The sequence below is a fragment of the Emys orbicularis genome, chromosome 17 (assembly GCF_028017835.1).
Source record: "Emys orbicularis isolate rEmyOrb1 chromosome 17, rEmyOrb1.hap1, whole genome shotgun sequence".
In the NCBI taxonomy this organism is placed as follows: Eukaryota; Metazoa; Chordata; order Testudines; family Emydidae; genus Emys; species Emys orbicularis.
Genome location: NC_088699.1, coordinates 9,761,870 through 9,782,210, shown reverse-complemented (window position 1 = coordinate 9,782,210; position 20,341 = coordinate 9,761,870). Strand labels below are relative to the sequence as shown.

The window sequence follows — 20,341 nt, the reverse complement described above, 5'->3', positions numbered from 1 at the left end:
TACCAGGCCTTATCCTACTCCTGTTGATGTTCATAGAAATTCATTGACTTTAGTTGGAACAGGACAGATCCTATGTCTGTTTTGGATATGTAGCCAAAATGAGCTACATAAAGTTAGAAGAAATATATATGCTGTCACTTGCTGTGTTTTAGGGTTATTCTTTAAATGTGTAATTTGGTCATAACTCACTGTCCAAAGTTGATGTACTGCTTTATGCTATGCTGTAGTATACAAGAGTTTTTTGTTTTTGTTTTTTTGTTTTTTTTCAATGTATGGAGCTTTTTAAAAAAGAATGCGGTAGAGACACTTTAGCTGCAGTTAGGCTTATGAAGAAAGATGACTCCTTAAGTACTCCATCAAAGGAAAGGCCGGGCACTGGCCCTGTTTAATTTAACTCTTTCATTTTTGATTCAGAGATCTAGACCAAGCAAGTATGGAAGCAGTGGTCTCTCTTCTCGCTGGGCTTCCACTACAGCCTGAAGAAGGAGATGGTGTTGAACTGATGGAAGCCAAATCCCAATTATTTCTTAAGTAAATAGTCAAACAATTTCAATTATACTATAATTTAAGGCAGATACATTCTTCTGTGTTTATTATGAAGTAAATTTCTTTTTAATCTTGTAAGGGTTAATTTTATTCAGGGAGTTGCCTCAGTATATCCTCTGAATTTGCAAATCTCCACCTCATAGGTTTAAGCAAACACTTCAATTTGTAAAAGCAAAAATATTTGGAAAGCAGTTATTAAATGTAACTTTGTTTTCTCCAAGCGTGTGTATATGCTTGTTTCACAGAATTATCTTGTTTGGATTTTAATTTTATGAATGGAAGAATATGCAATCTTTTAGAAAAACAATCCCATGAAATTCAGTTGCCTGGTCCAAGGAATTCTCCATGCAGGCTTTGTGATACTGCCTTCCCACTCTCACAATACATTCTTTAAAAGCTGTAGTATATAATAATAATCACAGTAAAACACAAAACAAAAAAAGAGAAAAATACCCAGAGCAAGTCTAACTTGTATTTCTGGGAGGTGTACAACACAGTCGTTCTATTTTATATCCTAGACCATTCTGCTAGAAGACTTTTGACTCTGTAAAAAATTTGTCTCACTTATCCAGATCTACAAATGTTATTTTTGTTTTAGATATTTCACTCTATTTATGAATCTTCTAAATGACTGTAGTGAAGTTGAAGATGAAAGTGCACAAACAGGTGGCAGGAAACGTGGAATGTCTCGAAGACTGGCTTCGTTGCGACACTGCACTGTTCTTGCTATGTCAAACTTACTCAATGCTAATGTGGACAGTGGCCTTATGCACTCAATAGGTAAAGTAGTTAGAAACAACTGTTTATGATTCACATACGAAGGCTTGAGCCTTAATTAAGAAGTATATGACTTCATTACTCAAGTCTTTATTTGTTACTATCTTGTTAGGCTTAGGTTATCACAAAGATCTCCAAACAAGAGCTACATTCATGGAAGTCCTCACCAAAATTCTACAGCAGGGTACAGAGTTTGATACGCTAGCAGAAACTGTACTAGCAGATCGGTTTGAGAGATTGGTGGAATTGGTCACTATGATGGGTGACCAAGGAGAGCTACCTATTGCTATGGCATTGGCCAATGTGGTCCCTTGTTCGCAGTGGGTAAGTTGATTCACACTTCCAGTTACATGATATTTGTTAACCTTGAGTGCATTTTGTTTTGTAAGGTGTAACCTGCTTATCTCCTTCAAAAAGTCTTGCATAAGACTTGGAATTAAATTTACTGCTCTGCCAATTTAACGATAATGTTGAAACAAAAGTCTTCTAAAGAAATGAAGAGTTGAGGCTACCCTGTTATGTGTTGTAATATGTGGCCTTTTTCTCAGAGGGTTCCACAACTGTGATTGGGTCTACTTTGCTGAGCGCTTTAGTCTAAACTAAAGCATTATGGTATATTTTAAAATAGTTCTTGAAACAGTAATTGTTAGCCTGTAATGGTAAAATAGTTTTTCCTTGTCCTTTTAATGTTGCTCAGTGTGGGGACTGTTGGGTATATGTACTGTAATACCAGAGTAGGCCTGTGTTTTGGTAACCTAATGTGCTTTTTCCCTGGTCTCTGTCTGTGCTCTGTTTATACAGTGGGCGAATCCATTAGACTTCCATCTTGGTTCGTCATAGGCTCACAAGTGAGATGGTTTTAGGAGCATACTAAAGAACCTACCATTATAACATGGTCTGATGGGGTACTTGAGAGATTTAGAAATAAAATTAGAAGTGGGGAATGGGATGAGCACACTTTAAGGTTTACTTGCAAGACTTAACAGGGGAATTCCTGCACTAGACCATGCTTCAGCCTGTGCTATACAAATTTTAATGTGGTCAAATATTTCAAAACAGTACGAACTCCTAAATGGAAGAAAATATTTAGCGCAAGCTAGAATACTTGAGGCAAATTGTCATTGACTTCTTTTTCTAGTGCAGGATACATTAGAGATGTTTGGGGAGGTTTTCACAATCCAGCCTCTTTACTGCTCTGACACACGAACCTCTTTTTTGCTGTTCTTTAAGGATGAACTAGCTCGTGTCCTGGTCACCCTCTTTGACTCCCGGCACTTGCTCTACCAGCTGCTTTGGAACATGTTTTCTAAGGAAGTGGAACTGGCAGATTCCATGCAGACTCTGTTCAGGGGAAATAGCTTGGCCAGCAAAATAATGACTTTCTGTTTTAAGGTAAGTTATGAGCTTAGGTGCCTATTTATAAAATTCTTTTGAAGAGTGAAAGACTAACAGGAAAAAATGTATTAACTCAGAAATGTGAAACTGCATTTGGATTACATTAAGATAAGAGAGTTCTGATGACTGGAGAGTGCAAACTATAACTTGATGGCTGCATTTGTCTACACAATCACAGACAACTCTTGAAAGTTCATCAAGATTCCATGCAGTTATTTTTTATAAAGATGTATGGTGTCTAATCCTTGGAGACCTTCCATGCCGAGGCCTGATTTGGGATGGGGTGGTGCGGCAAAACTTTTGTGGAGACTTCATGACACATCCTCCTTAGTTCACACTTTAATCTGGAGGCCCCCTTGAAAGTTTCCAGGGAGCCCAGTATTCATCCTGCATGGTGTCTGTTTCAGAGCTACCAGGGTGGAAGTTGAATACAATAATGGAAAAGTTTGCATAGTAGAAGTATTTATAGCACACTTAGTAGACATATTCAAGTCAATGATCATTAAATGCAAGGAGAGTATAATTGTTTCCTATTTGATGCGAGTGGTTGGACTAGATCATCCTCTTATCCATCTTCTAATATTTTAGGACCTGTTAGGCAGTCACATTTCTTATGCATATGTTTGCTTGTGTATGTAGCATTCTGGCTGTGAGAACTACATAATCTGAGACTATATTTTAAGATTCATTGCTTGTACAAACATAATCAGATGCAGGACAAAATAGAATTAGTATGTAAAGCTTGACATACTCAGTATTTGAAAATATTATTGTGCTTTGAGTTATGCTGGCCTGGCCACACATTCTGATGTATTTTCTCCATAGGTATATGGTGCTACATATCTGCAGAAGCTCTTGGAACCTCTATTAAGGACCGTGATCACATCCTCTGAATGGCAACATGTCAGCTTTGAGGTGGATCCTACAAGGTTTGCAATGTGAAAAAAATTAACATGATTATTTATAAGGCTGTTTCCCATCCATACTAATTTGACAGGATTCATTTTTCTTTGAGTGCTTGCTCATGTTGACTTCATTCTAGGTGTGCGCACACCCCCATGCGTAGTCGTGGGAGATTTTTGCTTTAGCGGTATCCGTAGGGTCATCTGTGGCACCCCCTTGAGTTCCGCGCTTGGGCGTCGGTATATCAGGAGCTGCTGACCCTACGCCCTCTCAGTTCCTTCTTACCACCCATGGTGGTTAGTCAGAGGGCCTTCCCTTGCATAGCCAGGGCTAGGCGTTTCGTCTCTTCTGACTTCGGGCCTTAGGGCCTTGTAAATAGTTCGTTTATAGAAGTTAGTGTTAAATAATTGTTAAATGTAGTTAGAAGTTAGAGTCCCATCGAGGACTTCGCCCCAGGCGTGGCATGCCCTGATCCTCCGGGGTTTAAGCCCTGCTCGGACTGCAACAGGCATATGCTTGTTAGGGACCCCCACAGCAGTTGCCTCAAGTGCTTGGGGGAATCACGTGTGAAGGTCAAGTATCGTATCTGTAAACATTTTTGATCCAGGACCCAGACGGAGCACAACATCCATTTGAGGGCTCCCCTCGTGGAGACTGCCCTCTGACTGGCTTCTGAGCCGTCCCGTCCCATCTGAACTCTACCGCTAGTACCTCAGCCTCAGTGCGTAGCACATCCCCGGGACCACTCTCTGCCACCGTGCCCAGGAAGAAGACCAACAAACACAGCTCCCCGGCACCAGGGAAGAAAGGCCATGGGGGGCATTGGGCAAAGGACCCAGTTCGGGCTGCCCGCCCACACTGGAGCCACGTGGACGTGCCTCCCCAGTCAGGGCCCTTAGTCCCCCACAGGATCCACCGCCGACTCCCCGGAGCAGTAGGGGACGCAGACTTGTGGCGGGATCGACGCCTTCCCAGGCTCTCCTGGCGCATAGAGAGCAGAGGCCTCTACTAGCGCTGCTGGCACCGCATGTGCCCCAGGGAGTGGCAAAGGCTCCCTACTAGGCAAGGTAGTCGCCAAGACCCCCCAGAGGCAGTTGAGCGCCACCGATCTCCTGAGCCGAGGCAGTGCTCTCTGACTCCATGCCGTAGATCTACGCTTCGCAGCCCAGATCCTCAGGGGCTCAGCCTAGATCACCGGCACCGCGTTCAAGGTCTCCGCCCTCTTGATGTAGGTCGCCTGTGGGAGGCGCCGGTCTCTGCATTACCGGTACCATTCACCCTCCCGCTGGTCGTCTTCTCGGCGCAGGTCCCTGTCACCCACTCCAGGGGGACGATCTCCGTCGCGGTACCAGTCCTCCTATTCGAAGCACCGGTCTCCCGTGGCGACGATCAGCTAACAAACGCAGGCATCAATGGCTCCACCGTGGTCACCGCAAGGGGATTCCTCTGGCACGGAAGGGTAGTTTAGCCCCTTGCCGAGGCATCAGCAGCACGATTGGGCACTGGATGCTGCGTCGACTTCTATGGTGCCGCTGTGGCAGCATGGCCATTGGCCAATGCTGTGGCCCTATTGAAGTGCGTGTGGCATGTCTGTGATGCCGATGCCCCCCTTGCACCACTCGTCGGCCATCACCTCGGAGCAACAGTTGACGGCTCCGGGCTTGGTGCGGGAAATGCGCTCAGAGGTCGGCGTAGAGGAGCCAATGCCCACCACCAAATCCCCTTCCCCCATTGGGGGGTCATACCCCAGGGCCTCCCCTGGTACAGTTGTCGTCCTCATCCCTGGGGATGAGGCGGTGACGGGACCCTCAAGGGCCAGCCCACTGGGCGATTTTAAAGAACACCAGGCCCTGCTTCAACACGTGGCTGAGAACTTGGGCCTAGAAGTGGAGGAGATGGCCAAGCAGGCGGACACCTTGTTCAGTGTGCTCTCGGCCTCTACCCTGCCCGTGTCGCACGACCAGTGCATGATGGGGTCCTGAAAATTGCCACAGCCCCCTGGCAAACCCCGTCGTCCATCCTTCCCACCTGCAAAAGGACCGAAAGTCCGTCGTCCCGGCCAGAGGTTTGAGTACCTCTATACCCACCCACCTCCAGGCTTGCTGGTCATCTCAGCAGCCAACAAAAAGGACAAGCAAGGGCACACCAGTTCAACCCCCAAAAACAGAGGCCAAAAGACTGGACCTTTTCGGGAGGAAAATTTATTCGACAGCCGCCTGCAATTCCGGGTGGCAAACCACCAGGCTCTCTTGGGCGGATACAGTTTTAACTTATGGGACTCCCTTTGTAAGTTCAAGCAGTCTCTGTCGCACATTTACATGGGCCATGGACAGGAAAGGGGGTAGATGCCCCTGGCGTGTCAGTTCCCCCTCCTCCACCACTGCGTACCTGAATATGGGCCATAAGAATCTGGCCTGATATGTGACTCTTGCCCATAGCTCTGCAGATCATCTGCTCTAAGCAACTGAACCAGTTGATCAACTAATATAGAATGATTTTCCTTTTATATGGCCTGCTTTGTCTTGATTACTCCCATATCTCCTCAGAATTTATACTAAATGGTTATTTTGTAGTTGCTTTTTTCTAATTCTGTTCTCTGTCTCCCCCTTTTCTTTTTTATTTTACACTAGCTAAAATAGCTTCCCCAAAACATAAGCTTCCTTTTCTGTGCTTGTATCCATATCTTTGACTTTGGGAAGCAATAAATGGCCACATTTGTACCCTTTCTACCGGCATGAAATATACCTATCTATGGCTACCTCAGTAACTGCTTGAACTTTCAATAAAACCATGACCCTGGCAAAACTTGTTACTTATGCGGATCTTAAGGCACAAACAATACCTGTCTTGTTGGAGATGTTCTCAACTTTAGTAGACAGCTGCTGGACTTCTTGTCCTGCATGGGTATGTGAGACCCTAAACTGCATGTGCATGGCTGGGTAATGATGGATGAGAATTCCATTATCATGGTTTTTTACAAAGCTGTAAAATGGCCTGATATTTGTGAACTACTTTGTTCAACTCATTCTGCCTCTTAGAAACATCTGCACAATAGATTTAATCTATTGGTAGGTCATTAGCATTTCACAAGGTTGCTAGTAATGTTATACTGAAACATGCTATCGAACATATAAGAGCAACTTGTATGTTTTTTGAATGGTAACGTTTTGAAAGCTTGTCATATATGTATGGGTCTGTTGCAGATTGGAGCATACAGAAAGTCTTGAAGCCAACCAACGGAGTCTCCTGCAGATGACTGAGAAATTCTTCCATGCAATCATTAATTCCTCTTCTGAGTTTCCACCCCAGCTTCGCAGCGTGTGCCATTGTCTGTACCAGGTATGCCCACAGCTGGGGTTTAAATCTTTAAACCCCAAGTTTTGTTGTAGAGATTGTAAAGGTCAGAATTTCTGGTTTAAAACTGTTATTTCATGCCATGGGCCAATAATAAAGTGGTATGACTATTTCTTCCTTAAAACTGTTTTATAGGATTTATGTAGTTAATCCTCCAAGCTGAACTTCACCGTGCGTAATCTTAGCTTAGGCAATGAACTGTGTTTATGGGGCTGGCCTGGCAGACCTGTGGTAACGCCACTTTGAAGTCACAGCTGAGGAGGACCCTGAGCTAATAAGGGTGGGGTCATCTTGTCTTGCTCTAATACCTCTGCTAGGAGACGAAAGGCACAGCACTGTTTAGTTACGGAGGTAAGAGGGAAGCTGTTCTTGCCAGAAGTGTACCTTGTGGAGCCTTTGAGGGTGAGGGCAGCAAAGAGGGAAAGTCTCTGGCAAGTGTGGAGGAAGATAAACAAGTGTTTTGAATTTAATAGGAATATGCGCATTTACTTTCTGTACCTGGAGTGACTTCCCCTGTATAAAATCCATTCAACTAATAGATGGTTTGCTCTACATAATAGTATAATTATCCCTCAATCAATCTTTAAAAAGATCATAGATATTAGCTACAGTGGTGTTAGCTGCATAAATACAAGAGCTATTAAAAAGCCTGCTTGGTCACTGAATTTAAATAGTTGTCTTCAGTCCTCTACTTTCAGTACAGTAAGTGCACAGACTGTTATCTTTGAAGTAAAACGTAACTGTTTTTCTGTTTCAGTAAAAGAAAGTATAAAAACTATTATCCACGTTAGTTCTGCAGAAATATTACTACTTCATCAGATACAAATGAACAGAACTAACGGTTTAGAATGTTCTTCAGGTCACTTTATTGTGAAGCTGGTTAAAGTGGAAACTATTACACAAGCTTCACAGTTTGAGGGTCTCTTCCTATAACTCTATTTTATGCAAATTTTCTATTGACTTTAGTAGAAGCTCTGTCAGATCCGGCTCTTCGTTGACTCCCGTCATTTAAAAAAACTTCTAAATTCCAAGCTGATGTTGCATCAGTAAGTTTAAATTTAGATTGTCTCAAGCAGCATATCATCCCGAAATGTTAAAGAGTTGTCTTAGGACTTACTCTTGAAGCTAGCAAAACATGCGGACTCAGGAAGCGTTCTGTCTGTGAGCATAGAGAGAGCCAAGCCAGTGCAACATTCAGTCTTGATTTCCTTTGTCCTACACGTACTGTGCTCTCTCATCAAGCACTTTCTGAAAGACGATTTCTCTAAGCTCTTATACATAATCATATAAAAGCATTCTCTATTATGAAGCTATGTATTGTAATAGGAGGGAAGGTTTTAAGTTCATCTATTGGCAGATAGGACACTGGTAACCTTAAAATGGGGGTGGTGCAGCATATGTTCTGCACATAAGAATGGCCATACTGGGTCAGACCACAGGTCCATCTTCCCCAGTATCCTGTCTTCCAACAGTGGCCAATGCCAGGTGCCCCAAAGGGAATGAACAGATAATCAAGTGATCCATCCCCTGTTACTCATTCCCAGCTTCTGGCAAACCAAGGCTAGACACCATTCCTGCCCATCCTGGCTAATAACCATTGATGGACCTATCCTCCATGAATTTATCTAGTTGTTTTTTGAACCCTGTTACAATCTTGGTCTTCACAACATCCTCTGGCTGACTGTGCATTGTGTGAAGAAATACTTCCTTTTGTTTGTTTTAAACTTGCTGCCTATTAATTTCATTTGGTGATCCCTGAGTGGTATCCAAGTTAAATTTTAAAGGTGGGATGCAAAAAATCCATGTGCGAGTAAGACGATGTAAAAACAGAGACCCCATCTGCAATTACTTTTGTGTTGAAGCCAATACATCAAAGAATCAATCCTGCTTGGCAGCATGCAGGTCAGTATGGAAAAGAGAAAAAGATACTTATCCATAGCAAATAATCCTGTCTTAAGTTACGGGAGAACACACTTTCCTGAGCTATTTGTGTGTTATAAAAGAATTACCCATACAAGGGGTAGACAGAACTACTACATTGCTGTTTTCTACCCATTGAATACTCCTTCTATAAATGTAACTTCTTTGGCTTTTAAGATTAGTACTCTACAAACAATGCATTGTTTTTGGTGCTGATTGAAAATATAGGATTTTTCTTGAATTCCTGAAGATTATTAGATATCCAAAATAAATTGAGCGGAGATTATTTTATTTTTTAACTTTTTAATCACAAGTCTTCAAGTACAAAATGCCAAATAAGGGGAATAAAGAGAAATGCATCTATTTCACAGTCAAGTCATTGAAAGGTATCTCTAATCAACTCTTTCTTTTACATGGGTCTAGATCTACAAAAATAGCTTGTGCCTGTGATATAAAATAGTCTGATCATTCATTTTCTCTCTATCTAGTGGTGGTTTTAGGAAGTTGCATCCAGTGGGCTTGAGGGGATGAGAGGCAGGTTTCCTTTCAAGATGATGTGTGGGGGAGTTTTTAGCATTATTGACTGACAACTTTAGATAAAACCTTGATTATTGCTTCAGTTACATGACATTATTTCCTCTGGTCTAGGGTTCTGTCTCTTGTATCTTTGTCTGAACATGTATGCTATTACTTAGAATATTTTCAAACCTATTTCTGTTTCAACAGTATTTTGCTAACAGTTACATTTATTTGTGTACAGAAGTTTTTTAGTTCAATTCCATGGCTACTGGAACATATACATTGAGATATTGCCAGAGAAAACCCTACAGAAGACACATTTTTACTTCTCACATTTTGAAGCATTTATGTACCAACTAGGTTGCTCTTGGAACCAAGTATTGGACTTTGCCAAAAAAGTACAAATGAGATTAATTGGAAAAATATAATATTAAAAGAAACCAGTCTTCATCTGGCAATTGAGGAGTACTTGGGGTCTTTGAACAGTCTGCTATCTTTAGCCTGCTGTAAATAAGGCTTGATTTTGAATTTGTTGTGAGTAGCCTTTTATTTGCATTTCTTTGCCCATTGTCTCCCGCTTTCTCCTCCTTACACCACGTTTCGTTTATCAAAACATTAATTAGCTTATTCCCCTACATTCAGAAGTACTAGAGAAATTTGAAGATGGTGGCCAAGACTAAAGAAATGAGAATTATGTCTAAATTGTCATTCTTTGTTTATTTTGCATTATATAACTCTACCTTTAGAGGGCTATGGTTCATATTTAACATACAGCCCCCTTACACAATAATTTTGTTTGGTAAAGAGTAAAACAATTCTTTTAAGCAACCTCATAAAAATCCCTAAGGGAGTCTGCCATCTCCCAGCATGAAGTATATTCAATCTTGCAAATGGGACTAATTTTGCAGTGGTTTTTTTGGGTGTATAAATGGAGTCACAAAAATAGATGTGAAGGAAATACTAATCAGAATTGATTCTGAAAATGAATTGCTTTCAGTTAATGCAACAATCTCATTAAACCAGATTTAATTTGGATAGTCAGGACTACACGGGACAGCATTTTGGGTAGTGGAAATAGAATTCACGATAAGAGGTATTTCCTTCTTGTGTAAATCACCAACATGTAACTAATAGTTAAGCCTCGGGTTATTGCAATGGTTAGTACACATGCTCACTCGTTTTCAGGTAACTTATTCCATATGTTGTGCAAGATAGGAAGCCAAGAACAAACTAAGTCAACATATCATTAGCAAAAAGTGCTGTTTGGTTTGTATAAAGAGCCCTGTGTTTTTTCTTAACAAATGAGGATGGGATTCTGATTTGCTACAGAAATTTATTCCCTAATGCACAGTGTGTGTGGCAGTATCTATTTCTGAGATTAGCATTAAAATTTCTTTTTAGTAAATAGAATAGAAATTTCAGCTGATCTGTCACAACTTTAGTTGTGAATTGCCCTTACACCAGATTCAGCAGTGTGAAACTAGTTTTATTAGTAGGTGGATTTTGTGCTGAATTAATCGTACATGCTAGAACAGTGGTTATCCACCTATTTACCATTGTGGGCCATGTATGGAGATCTCTGTGTTTTGTGGGATACATCCGCACAAGATATGTATACTACCTCTATGGCCCTAAGGATGTCACATGGGCTGCAGCTGTGTGCTGGTTGGATAGCAAGTGGCCCGTGGGTTGAACCACTGTGCTAGAAGGTAAATATGAAGGGGATTGGAGATGAAAACTTTTTTCTCTAAATTTCCAGCATTTTTATTTTGTAGGCTGTTACGCAGACTTTATGGTATCTACTAGAGCCCTGCACGGTACTAGTGTAGAGCCCTGCAGTGGGACTGGGATCCCACAGGACCTGCTGCCATAATAGCAGGAAGGAGAGGGAGTCTGTATTGTGGGATGGGATCCTGCGGATCCTGCAGGACCAGCTGCTGTAATAGCTGGGAATGGGTATTGTGGGGCAGGACGGGAGCGGGATTAAAAATAATCCCATGCAGGGCTCTAGTATCTACCTGAATTTTGACTTGTGGCGGTTTATTTATTATTTTTTTATTTTTTTAAGAGTGCCTTGTAAGCTTCCTTGTAACAAAATGCCAAATTCTAGTGTGGCACATGTTTCCTCCTTAATGCTATTTTATTGTAATCTGTATTGATGGTTACTCCTGCTTTATTCAAAATAGTTAGTTTCGGCTAATGTGGAGGATGTGGCTTTTATCCTCATGGGTGGTGATCACCTTTGTGTAGAGGGAACAGCACGGAAGGGCTGTGCTCCACTATCTGACTTAAATGATAGTGTGAGGTGGTGTACAGGCCTTGGGCTGGCCCCTTTGACCAGGGATGAATTTCAAAAATAGTCATGGCCTAGTCAAAGCTCTTGAATTTTAAATCAGTATCAATTTCTGCATAGACCTGCTGGTTTTCTCACTCTTTTTATTTACAGAAACTTTGTGCCATATTGTACCATCCATTAAAATAATTTAAACCATGATTGTGGTCCAATTATGTTAAGATGAGAAAATTATGAATATGAATCATACATTAAACTAAATTGAAGGACACACAGAGAAACATGGGAACATTTAAACCAAAAATTATTTTAAAAAGTGATGTAGACCTTTTAAAAGTTAAACCTTTGAAATATACTATTTAAAAAAATATTTGGGGGTATGGCAAAACATGTTTTGAAAGCTGAATATAATAATTTATGCTTGATATTGTTTATCATAAGCAAATTTAAGAAGTTTGACTTTTAACCTAGCCAGAAATAGTAGAAATGATTGAAACCCAACATTTGCTTGCATTGTATTTAGTGCTTTGTGAATAAGATGTAGTAAAATGAGTACATGGAATAAAAACTCCATCAAACTTTAGTTTATATATTTCATTTTTTGTTACGTTTGTTACATTTTATTGTGTAATTTTATGTACAAGTCAACATTGTTTTTTGTTGCTGTATGTAGTTGGTGCTGTGACTTGTTTGTGCTCATCTCTGTTCTGTAGGCAACTTGCCACTCTCTACTGAATAAAGCTACCGTAAAAGAAAAAAAGGAAAACAAAAAATCAGTAAGTTTGGAGAACTTTTTATTAGTCATTTCTTTCAAAGCAAAACAAAAGTCTTTTGCTGTTTGTTCAGAACATCTTCACCTTAGCCTATTTGACCTTCACTATAAAATCATTCTACTAATTCTGGCACAAAAATAGCTTTCATTTCAATTAACACTGGAATTAAGTTTATATTTTAAATATTCTCTGTGTGCCTGTTTGAGTCAACAAAAAGGCATATTTAACCTTACTGCTTGATGTTCAATATTCTGATCTTCTGTCCTTGCCACCATTTGCAATTATAAATAAACGTTAAAAGAAAATGACTTCTAGATTTTAGGAAAATCCAGGTCTGGTTTATTTTAACATCTTGGTTTGTAGATGTTGTGTTTTTTCCTGGAAGTGGGGAAACTCAGGTTAACACACATACTGCACTGAAAAGTAGTTTCACTTCATTGTCGTGTGAATTATTTTTTATTTATTTTCCCTTAAGTTTTACTTTGTGAGTAACCAATAAAATTTAGCATTTGTACTTATACAAAATGAGCAAATCTCCTAAGGTAAGCCACTACTGGGTTAAAGAAGATAGATTTTAAATTGACAATTTAGTATTATGCTTTTGATTTCCTTACAAGAAAATGTGTGTTGATATAGTGATGTCATTGGAAGTTAAGATTTATTGTGTCTTGAGCGATCTCAGTCTGTAGTGTGTGTATACTGTGGAGAATAAGATGCATAAAGGAAGAATGCATGGGATTATTCTGAAAAAAAGTTAATTAGTGATTGGTGAAATCGTGAGAATTGTGGGTGGATTTGTAAGTGAAGAAAAATAGTCTTTAATATGTGCTATGTATTAATGATATGTTTTCCATGGCATTTCAGGTGAACTAGAAGTTGCATGACAGTCATTCTGGGTTAAGAACATCTTTAGTAGGGTTAGATTTTATCCTGAAACTCTATTTTTTTAAGGATTTAAAATTAAAAATCTTTTTGAAATACAGAGTCTAGGAAGAAAACGGGATTAAATATTCTAAATTTTACACTGGAGATTTATTCTTGCAACAGATGCAATTTACATTAAACACTCTATCATTTATTTCCTCCTATTTTTGAAAAATATAATAGTACTCTGTGTACTGAGTCTGTATAGGATTATCTTTAAACTTTACATTGCAAGGCTAAAGGCACATTTGAAACTTTGCAGAGGAAAGGTTGACCTTTCTTAATTTTATCTGATGGAGAATTATTCTGGTCCTAACAGTTTTCTTTTCTTTTAAACTACTACACCATTGCCGTTGAGAAAGAATAGATTTTTAACCATAATCCTTTTGATCCAGGAAAAAATGCTTTCTCCTGCTGGCTCTTGAGCAGTATTTATCTAACTTAAATTATACAGAGCCACACTGATATATTTTCAATGATGTATGCAACTGAACACTACTAATAAATACTTGATGTCTGAAGCAAAACGGTGTATTTATAGGAACATTACTGAGATTTAAGCTGTTTAAAATATTGCAAAATTTCATACCTTAAGACTTTTTGGTCAATAGTGGTTAATAGAAATCAAATTTTGTTGCTGTTTACTGATAAAGTGGTCTGGTTTTGATTGAAGTTTAAACTTTAATACAGAACTTGTGATGTTTTAATGGATTGCGGTACTAAAAAAAATCTGCCATGTGACTATACTAACTTTTTAAAAAGCCCTGCCTCTGAAAATAATATTCATTTATTTTGACATAATGTACATTTATTCTATCTTCGTTCTCGGTGGGGGTTCTTCAACTTTTAAGGTTCTTGGTACTAGTCATATTTGAAAAAGTAGCTGCGGTTCGGTAACTGAAAGCTGTTTTAAACACAATAAGTAGTCTAGTTAAATATAAATTAAATAAACTGGGAACTATTACCCAAATACTTAAAATAAACTATAATCTGTTAAGTTTTCATGCATTATTAATCACGCCTCTTCATCAGCAAAATTTACATGTTGAAGATTTCTAGGTTCTTTTACCCTTTGAAAATGAATTCTGAGGCCTGGATTGCCTGCACAACTGCTACTGGTAATGATGCAGGTTCACTACTACCCCTGGGTATCCTAAACCTTGATACCCATCTTTCTCATTCATTAAACACACTTATATTGACTTTTAAAGTTCTTATAGGCAGAGGTGTCCCTGAGCTATTGCTTGCTTTTTCATCATTAGCTGTTTAGAATATTCCCTGGTGAGCTTGTTGAACTTCTTGGTGTTCTCAGAGACCTCTATCAGCCTTCTTCTACAAGCAAATGAGAACACACACACTGATCCTGTTAATCTGTGCTGTCAATTACCTTCTGAAGGTACCTTTTCCACACTAACAATTCTTTTGTGCTTTCTCCCCACTCCATTTCTTCAATATACTTGTTAAGAGTAAGCGTCAGTAACATTTCATGGATGAAAGGTAATGAGACCTGAACTACCCCAAAGGGATTTTCTGCAGTGTCTTCTCCTGTTCCAGAAACCAAGAACAAATAAACGGAAGGACCAAATAACATAATACTACAAAAACTGGTTGCAAAATTTAGGCTGTGGGGTCACACCATGGTTGTTTCAGCTGCATTCATAACCGCTTCAGTCCTCATGAATCCTGGAAACCTACATTCGCCGTGGCAGGATATCTTTATTTGTATTAAAATAACATTGTTGCTGCATTTCTCTTCCCTTCTAAACAATAAGCTGTAGAACAATACATACTGTTCCACAGGCTATTTTGAAAAAGCACATGCTCTTGGATCCAGTCATCGCATTCCCTGTTTGCTTCTTGGAACCTTAAATAGAACTTGATAAAGGAGCAATCCTAAAAATATAGTCGTGAATATTTATTTGTAAATTATCCTTGACAGCATTGACTTTCGCACTGAATTTATTCCAGTAGCCTGCAAGTAATTTACATGTAATCCGTACTTATCAGTACAATTTCTTCATGGATTGTCTGTCCTCAGCTTCATTCATTTTAAAATTGAGATGGTAGATCAAGCTGGGGAACTCTAGTATTGTATTAAAAGCCCTGTGTACAGCAAAAAACCATACTGATATATGTGATGATCAGATGAGTAAATCAACTTGTTTAATGCCTAGCCTCCTGCTGTTTTATGGAAAGGTGATTTAAAGAACTACTGTCGGGTTTGAAGGGCATGAACTTTCATATCTACAGAAGTAGCTATCACTATATCACCCACAGGAGATTTTTCTAAGATCCCATAGTATAATTCTTACTGATGTTCTTCAGATGGCATTTCAGAAGTCTAAGTAGTACATGTACTCAGTTTAGCAGTCTAGAAGGTTCTCCTCAGATCTCTGCATTTCTCAGAAACCTCATTTCAAAGATTTTTCAGATGAACTAACTTCCAGTCAGTTTAGTGCTCTAAGCTCTAACCCTTAAAACAAGTTTTTCTTTTCAGCCCCTGAGTTCATAAGCCTTTTTATTTATTTAAATGCAAAGGGTCTTTAGGTAATAATCCAGAAGACTTAGTTTCTCTTTCTATATATTTCATTCTGTTCATTCTACAAAATATTCTAACTATTTTGGACTGGATCCCAAAAAGTAGTACCTAAATCTACAGTTTTTCAGCAAATTCTGTTCCCATCTTTATATGATTTTGCTGGGCACTGAAGTGGATAAGAGGGAAGGGTAAATGTGTGCAAGTTAAGAATAATGTTGAAGAGCAGAATTCCTCTTTTCCAATATAACTGATCTGTTCTTGATCATATCATTTCATTTGGCAAAATTGTTGAAATGGTGGGTTATTTCTCTTCAAGTTTTCTTTCAGGTTCCAATGAAGTCTTTCCTCCAAGGTTAAAAGTACCCAAGAATCATTATAATGTAAATTTTAATGGTGAAGAGGCTTCTGTGAGTAAATCTGACAAATTAGAAACAACACTCTTCCCGTGTTTTTGACCGGGACATAATATATATCTGAATTGAATATGTTGGAATAATTGTCAATTATTACTTTCTTAGTGACTAATAATTTTTAAACTACTTCTTGGATTTGTACCAATTTGAACCTCTACTAAATAATTTCACCCACATGGGGATGGTTATATGAAACTTGCAGTAAAATTATGTACTGTCTGCTTTAAATATCCCTCTTCCTCTTGCACTTAATTATCATGATGGTGTTATTTCTCTAGGTTATTAAGCCATTATAACTCCGGATTTAAACAATATTCTCAAATCAGCATAATCCTACTCAAATGTATCAATCCTGTATAGTTATATTTATGGTCTGGAGTGTTTGATAAATACTTAAAATTGGGCTACAGCTACTTTTTGCAGCATTCCTTCCTCTTTTACTTTAATTCAAACTGTGTCTTTATAATTCTCAACTTTACTTTTTAGGTTGTCAGCCAGCGGTTTCCTCAGAACAGCATTGGAGCAGTTGGAAGTGCCATGTTCCTAAGGTTCATCAATCCTGCAATTGTCTCCCCTTATGAGGCAGGGATTTTAGATAAAAAGCCTCCACCTAGAATTGAAAGGGGCTTGAAGTTAATGTCAAAGGTGAAGGATTGAATTTGCTTGATTCTGTATTTTTATTTGGACTTACTGTGTTTTCTAGCTGATTTAATTTGGCTTTAACTCTGTTTAAATAACTATAAAGAGACTTAGCTCAGCTTTAAGTTTACTGTAGCCAGGACTTCAGTGTTTAAATGCATATGTTTTCTATTATTTTTACAGCTAATTTGAATTGCAGTTTCTGAACTATGCTTGGGTATACATCATAATTCTAATGTGCAGGCTTTATATCAGTCTAGTTCTTGAGGGGAAAGATTTGTATAAAAAACAAATATTTTGATGTCTCCCAGTAACCTAAATATAAAAGAGCCGTGTGCTGTTTGGCCTTCCGCCCATATTGCTATTTTTTAATTCTCAAAAATTATGTGTCAAAATATTAGACAGTTGTGCAAAATTCAAGCTTTGGGCTGCAGAGTTCTGATTGAAAATTATTAATAGCTCAGAAGTGAAGGCACATAAGAAATTAAGCAGGAGACGCTGATAATTGCTGTCTAAAAGGTAGTACGACTCAACCTTTGTTCCTGTTAAATTTCAGTTCCTCACTTCTGAAAATTATTTTCAAAGCCTCGTGAAGATTTTGAACTTCAGTGGCTCTACATGTATCAGAAAACTTGACATGTGTGTGCCTTACTATCATGTAAATATTTTAATGTTGAGTACGCCTCCGATGCCTCTAAATATACCTACATAGGAGGTTGTTGAAAAGCCAGTAAGGCACGAAAGGCTGACTACGCCTTTTTAATTACATTGTATAAAGCAACTTTGATGCAGCACAAAGGTAATTCCACTGGTAGTTTACCTGAGAAATCTTTGCCACACATCTTATGTAAAAATATAGAAACCAGGCTTTCTCGTGGGCCTGTGGCCTGTAGTCAGCCCAAATATCTGTACTGCAGTTAAACAGCTGCTTAGCTTGAGCCCTGCAAGTCTACGTCAGCTGGCTCAGGCTAATCACAGGTTTTTAAGTGTAGTGTAGACGTACCCTTAGTGCACAGCAAGTTGGGCTGTTTGAAATAGCTGTACCTCAAAGTGCACTCACCTAGTGAATTTTGTAGTTGAAAAGCATTTTTCTCTGTAGACTTGATTCAACTAGTGACCACTAATCAGTGTAATTATGCGAGTACTGAGAGTTTGGGGGAAGAAAACACCATTCCATGGCTGCAAGAGGAATAAATCCCCCCCTTATTCTTGAAGCCTACGTGAAAGGCAATGCAGTGAGCTTGTTCTGACCTGGCCCCAACTGCTCCCTGCCCTTTCTGTCCATTCCTGTAAAATTTCCCCCTTCTCACCACCCCCGGTGAAAAGGAGCCTTTAAAGGTGCAAACACCCCTTTTCTTCCAGCCAACTGGACAAAGATTCATTTACATAAAGATTGCAGTGGGCACAGTCTACTGAATTGAAATTAATTGGGTTGTTCAACAACCTTTTTGTGTGTCCTGTGGATTTTTACAGATAAATAGAAGTGGATGAATCTGCCAAAGTGAGAAGAGATGTTTCATTGGCACAGCTGCATTAAGTGAACGTGTAAAACCTCTGCGTGCCTATAACAATTCTATTTTCTATTTTATTGTTTAGATACTTCAAAGTATTGCCAACCATGTCTTGTTTACGAAAGAAGAACATATGCGGCCTTTTAATGACTTTGTAAAAAGCAACTTTGATGCAGCACGAAGGTAATCCCCGTGGTAGCTTACCTGAGGAATTTTTGCCACACATCTTATCTAAAAATATAGAAAGCAAGCAGAAAAATGCTTTCTCATGGCTCTGTGACCTGTTGTCAGCCTGCTGGACTGATTTTTCCTTGCTAATCGGAGCAATTGGTTTTCTGTCTCCCCTTAGATTTTTTCTTGATATTGCATCTGATTGTCCTGCTAGTGACACTGTCAATCACAGTCTCTCCTTCATTAGTGATGGCAACGTACTTGCCTTACACCGTTTACTTTGGAACAATCAGGAGAAGATTGGCCAGTATCTTTCCAGCAACAGGTAAAAGATTTGAATAGTATGTGGGAGGGAGTTGATGATGCAATTACAGTTCAAGATGACAAATCAATTAATTCACATCCTGGGGATTGGCATGGGCAGGTTGACTTTCATTCATTAGCTATTACTTAAAAGAACATTGAACTAACTTACTTCTCTTATGAATTTTTTTTGTCTGAGGAGACCATTAGTTAGCAATATCCATAACTTTCCATTGCAGTTCTTCATATTACTGTTAGCCACTTACAGTAATCTACTTGTTTCCCTATGTCTCATTCATATTGAGCCCTGTGCATCAGTTATGCTTTCTACTGTGAACAGATTTCTTATAGTTGTTCACTAAACACTGCAATACAAACTGCAGTATAAAATTTAACATTCTTTACTTGCCTAAAAATAATTGGAATGAGCAGCCAGCTCATTCATGGTAAAGGGAAGTTATTGGACAAAAATCAGGAGGGGTGCTGAGTGGTTAAGTAGGATTTGTTGTCTCTTGTAAGTAATATATTGTCTCTAGGGATCACAAAGCTGTTGGAAGGCGACCTTTTGACAAAATGGCTACTCTTCTTGCCTACCTGGGTCCACCTGAGCACAAGCCTGTGGCAGACACACACTGGTCCAGTCTAAATCTCACCAGTTCCAAATTTGAAGAATTTATGACTAGGTAATGGAGCTACTTGAAATTGGAAAAATTGGCTTTTTTAAACTTTAAGCTATCAGTCTTATAATTTTGATGTAGCATGTACAATAACTCCTCACTTAACGTCGTCCCGGTTAACGTTGTTTCGTTGTTATGTTGCTGATCAATTAGAGAACAGGCTTGTTTAAAGTTGCACAATGCTCCCTTATAACGTTGTTTGGCAACCGCATGCTTTGTCCACTGCTTGCAGAAAGAGCAGCCCGTTGGAGCTAGCTGGTGGGGGCTTGGAAGCAGGGTGGACCAGCAGCTCCCCATCCGCTCCCCTAAGTTCCCTGTGCGGCAGTTGCCCAGCAGGCTATCAATTGCTCGGCAGTTCAGGTGTCCCTCCCCCCACTGCCATGTGCTGCTCCCGCCCTCTGCCTTGGTGCTGCTCCCGGGAGCCTCCTGCTTGCTGTGCAGAGGTGGGGGGAAGAAGGGTACTAATGTCAGGGTGTCCCTCGCTCCTGTACCCCATCTCCACAGAGCAGGGGTGGGACATGACAGGGCTCAGGATGGAGGGAGCTTGTTGGCAGCAGCTGCTGTCTCAACTTGCTGATCTACTTGAAAAGGCTGTGTACTTAGAGTAGGGTCAGCGTACTTAGAGGCAATGTGCATCTCTCTAACACACACGGTGTGTCTGTCTCTCCCTATTCCCCCCCCCCC

The 20,341-nt window shown here is 39.6% G+C and overlaps 1 protein-coding gene across 1 annotated transcript in view; it reads left to right on the top strand.

The window, feature by feature from the left end:
• The window catches only part of NF1 (neurofibromin 1), a 164,701-nt gene that overhangs the window by 57,135 nt on the left and 87,225 nt on the right, over positions 1-20,341 (top strand). The window contains exons 25-35 of the mRNA XM_065418088.1: positions 415-531; positions 1,145-1,326; positions 1,436-1,647; positions 2,554-2,715; positions 3,544-3,647; positions 6,825-6,960; positions 12,421-12,483; positions 16,843-17,001; positions 18,592-18,689; positions 18,856-19,002; positions 19,517-19,663. Coding sequence (XP_065274160.1) covers positions 415-531; positions 1,145-1,326; positions 1,436-1,647; positions 2,554-2,715; positions 3,544-3,647; positions 6,825-6,960; positions 12,421-12,483; positions 16,843-17,001; positions 18,592-18,689; positions 18,856-19,002; positions 19,517-19,663 — 1,527 coding nt within the window. The remainder of the gene's footprint in view (positions 1-414; positions 532-1,144; positions 1,327-1,435; positions 1,648-2,553; positions 2,716-3,543; positions 3,648-6,824; positions 6,961-12,420; positions 12,484-16,842; positions 17,002-18,591; positions 18,690-18,855; positions 19,003-19,516; positions 19,664-20,341) is intronic.